Consider the following 4253-nt stretch of genomic DNA (forward strand, 5'->3'; position numbering starts at 1 on the left):
CCTGAAAGTAAACGCGGATTAGTGTAAATTCTTCAAGAAGGAACTTCAATACTTAGGGCATCGCATTACAGACCAGGGCATCGGGACGGATCCGGAAAAGGTATCAGCGATAGCATTGCTAAAACCACCGGCAAATGTCAAAGAACTACGGCAGTACTTGGGAGTGGCGTCGTGGTACAGGCGTTTTGTGCCAGATTTTGCCACGCTAGTGCATCCGCTGAAAGCCCTTCTCCGAAAGGGTGTCAAATGGGAAAGGACCGACGACCACCAGCAGGCCTTTGAAGCTGTCAAGGCAAGATTGGTCACCGACCCAATTTTGGCATGCCCGGATTTTTCAAAGTCGTTTGTGCTGCAGACCGATGCCAGCGATTATGGGCTGGGCGCCATTATCACTCAAAATTCCGACCAGGGTGAGCGGGTGATATCCTATTCCAGCCGGACCCTAAACGGGTCGGAAAAAAGTTACTCCGCCACTGAAAAGGAATGTTTAGCAATCGTGTGGGCCATAAGGAAATTAAAGCCATACCTGGAGGGATACCACTTCAAAGTGATAACAGATCACATGGCTTTGAAGTGGTTGAATAGCATCGAGAGCCCAACCGGAAGAATCGCGCGGTGGGCACTGGAGCTCCAGCAATACGACTTCGAAATAACATACAGGAAAGGCCAGCTGAATATTATGGCGGACGCACTGTCGCGGCAGCCCTTACCCGAAACCTGCCGAAGGTTGAAAACGAAGTCACCTGGTCAGTCAGCAGAACAAGCCGAATGTAGCTGGATAAGGGACATAAGGGGCAAGATACCACAGAACCCCCAAAAATATCCGGACTATTTAGTGGAGGCCGACCGGCTGTACCGGCACATTCCTCACAGACCAGGCAACGAGGATGTGGTCGCATGGAAGCTATGCGTACCAAGCGGGTCAAGGCAGCGAGTCATGGTTGAGAACCACGATACGCCGACGGCCGGACACATGGGCAGCCGGAAGACGATCGCGAGGGTGGCAGCGAGGTATTATTGGCCGGGCATGCACCGCGACATTAGGAAGCACGTGCGGAACTGTGAGAGCTACCTCAGGTACAAGCCCAGTCAGCTCCAGGCAGCCGGAAAAATGCTCACACAGATCCCAGAGGAGCCCTGGGCCACAGTATGCGCCGATTTCGTTGGGCCGCTTCCTCGGTCGAAACACGGGAACTCGATGCTACTAGTGCTCGTAGATCGGTTCTCGAAGTGGACGGAAATAGTGCCAATGCGGAGGGCTACCACGGAGACGCTGGAAAAGGCAATCCGGGAAAGGATTGTCTCAAGGTACGGCGTGCCGAAGGTCTTAATCACCGATAACGCGGTGCAGTTCACGAGCAGGGCGTTCAAGCGGTTCCTAACAGAGTTGGGAGTGCGGCACCCGTACACACCACAAGAAAATCCCACGGAGAGGGCCAATAGAACCGTAAAAACAATGATCGCCCAGTTTGCCGGACAAGACCAGAGAACGTGGGATGAGAAATGGCCAGAATTGCAGCTGGCCGTGAACACTAGTGTAGCCGAGTCCACAGGGTATTCGCCGGCATTCGTCACGCAGGGTAGAGAGCCCAGGTTACCGAGCGCGTTGTTTGATGAAGAAACCACCGGCACAGGAAGGGAAACCCAGACCCCGTCGGAGAATGCGAAAAAAATAAACGAAATCTTCGAGCTGGTCAGACGGAACATGGAGAAGGCGGCGCAGGATCAGGCGCGCCACTACAATCTCCGGAGGCGCCCTTGGAAACCACAGATTGGAGACACGGTATGGGCCAAGGAGCACCATCTATCCAAGGCGGCAGAAGGATTCGCGGCGAAACTGGCCCCCAGATACGAGGGGCCGTTTAAAATAATTAATTTCGATTCTCCGGTTATTTGCAACCTGCGGCACGAACACACGGGCAAAGAAAGGAAAACACACATAAGCCAGTTAAAACCCCAAAGCAAAGAGGGGCAGTCTCAACAAATCCGGCGTATCGGAGGAGCACTGTACCCTAACCGAAGAAAGGGGGAGGACGATACACAGTATCGAAATTAACGGTCAAGCACACGTCAGGAGCGCGAGAGCGGGACAGGGACGGTTTAAAAAGCCGTAGGCACCGTTACCGGCTAAACACACACATGCACGGGTTGCGTAGCAGGCGTGTACACGGAGGGCACCGTTACTTGTAAACGTTACACGGACACAGAGCGGAGAGCGAGTCCCGTTACCGGTACACGTCTCCGCGAATAACGGAACCGAGGATACGCGGAAGAACCGAGGTTTTGTCAGCGACGGCGCTGCATGGTGCAGGTCTTTCCAAAAAAGTTAACCATCATGAGCGCACGTAAGAACAACACCCAATCGCGAGTGGGACACGAGGTTAGGGAGGAGCGCGCCAGGGAACAGCCAGTGGCGAAGTAGAGACGGGACTCCGATTCCGTTCTCCAGCTTCTGGCGTCCCCCTGGTGTCGCGATCCCCGTCACCGGTCAGCGAGGCGGACGAGGAGTCCACCGGGGAGATCTCGGACGTGGAGCTGCCGTCCGAGGAGGAGGACCCAGGCGCAGACGCGACGGAAATCGCAGAGGTCGTCGCCATCTCTTCCGACGAGAGTGGGCCGGAGGACGCGAGTGAGGAGGAGGAGGAGGGGACGGAGACCGTCAGTCCCGAGGTGTCGTAGGACGAGGACGACGTGGCGCGGCGAGCTGCGAGGGACAGGATGATCTTCCGCCGGTTGAGCAGGGCGACGGCAGGGCTCGGGAGGATCTGCCTGGGGCAGATACCCCCGTCGGGCGAGCCCAAAGAGTGGGCTCGTATATTGGAGGCGCGGGCGGTCACTGTCCGCCAATGGGAGGCCCGGCGGGCGGCGAGGAGTGCAGCAGTCGTCGCGTGGCAGCAGAGGCTGAGGGACGCCGAGGCCGAGGAGGCCGCACTGTGGGAGCCGCCGCAGGAGCCGCCGCAGCCGCCGCAGGAGCAGCCACAGCCGACGCAGGGGCAGTCGCAGCCGCCGCAGGAGCAGCCACAGCCGCCGCAGGGGCAGCCACAGCCGCCGCAGGGGCAGCCGCAGCCGCCGCAGGAGCAGCCACAGCCACCGCAGGAGCAGCCACCGCAGTCACCACCAGCAGCGCAGCCGCCGTCGGCAGCGCGGCCGCCGTCGGTAACGCAGCCGCCGTTACCGCCACCACGTTCGCCGACGCCACCACCAACGCCGCCACCACGATCGCCGTCACCGCTGCCACATTCACCGTCACCACCACCATGGTCGCCACCGAGGCAGCAAGAGTGGCATCTGCCACAAGCGCAGGTCGCGCAAGCGCTGCGGACCATCGTGGTGGAGGGGCGGCGGTGTCATCAGCAGACGGTCACGTGGACGTGGCCCGCGCCCTGTGGCAACAGAGGACGCCAGGATGCGAGAGGCCATCGAAGCCATCGAGTGGCGGCGCCCACCGCCGCTGAGCCCGCGCGATCCGAGGGCCAGGTCGACGAAGCGCGTCGCGGAGACGGCCGATCGCGCGGGGCTGGAGAGGACGACCGAGGAGGAACGCGAGGCCCAGGAGGGGCTGGAGAAGGGGCCATGGGAGTGGCCAACACCGCCGGAGACAACACCGCGGGACACGGCGCCACCCCCGAAGCTGGCGCGGCAGACTTCGTGCCCGGAGTCGCGAGCCCCACCGGCGAGGCCGACGCTGCGGAGACAGCAGTCGGAGGGCGCGGAACCGTGGGCGGAGGTTCCGGAGGCGGATTGGCCGGCGCGGGCGACCGAAGAGGCGCAGCGACAGCGAGGGAGGCAGAGGAAGGCCAGGTGGGCCAAGCTCGTGCTGGAGGAGGGACAGCGCTACCGAGTCAAGGTAGCAGGGGGCCGGGTGCGGGTGTTTAAGGCCCAATAAACAGATAATAGCATTTGAGCCCAGCAGTTATTTTTTTGGGCAGGGGATCACAACAAGGCACAACACAGAAAAAAAAAGAGTGGTCCGCCGCAGCAGCCGATCGCGGAACGGGGGCGGTGAGGGGGGAATCGCGGAACGGGGGCGGTGAGGGGGGAATCGCGGGCCAAGCACGCGGGCCGGCAGAAAACACGAGGCTGCCGCAGGCGTAGGGCGAGGGGGGTCACTTGCCGCCGCAAGGGTCTCCCGGGGCACGCGGTCCAGGGTCAGCACCCCGAGACATGTCAGGGGCATCAGGGGCATCATGGTCATGGTGTCGCTGTAAAGAAAAAAGTCGTTAATTAAAGGAAAACTACCTTCAGCAAGTTTA

At 60.4% G+C, this 4253-nt stretch overlaps 1 protein-coding gene across 1 annotated transcript; it reads right to left on the minus strand.

The window, feature by feature from the left end:
• Positions 1–2381: 2381 nt before the first annotated feature.
• LOC121467233 (glycine, alanine and asparagine-rich protein-like) lies at positions 2382–3326 on the minus strand. The gene is made up of 2 exons (XM_041708554.1): positions 3092–3326; positions 2382–2836 (listed from the first exon to the last, which is right to left on the minus strand). Exons 1-2 carry the CDS (start codon positions 3324–3326, stop codon positions 2382–2384), a joined length of 690 nt encoding a protein of 229 aa, XP_041564488.1.
• Between the last annotated feature and the right edge of the window lie 927 nt (positions 3327–4253).

This window comes from Drosophila elegans, unplaced genomic scaffold, assembly GCF_018152505.1.
Source record: "Drosophila elegans isolate 14027-0461.03 unplaced genomic scaffold, ASM1815250v1 contig_271, whole genome shotgun sequence".
Taxonomy (NCBI): Eukaryota; Metazoa; Arthropoda; class Insecta; order Diptera; family Drosophilidae; genus Drosophila; species Drosophila elegans.

Coding starts and splice junctions, on each gene's coding strand:
- LOC121467233 (XM_041708554.1), bottom strand. CDS start 3,326: ATGGTCCGCAGCGCTTGCGCGACCTGCGCTTGTGGCAGATGCCACTCT. Junction 2,837..3,091: donor CTGCGGTGGCTGCTCCTGCG/GTGGCTGTGGCT, acceptor ATTGGCGGACAG/TGACCGCCCGCGCCTCCAAT.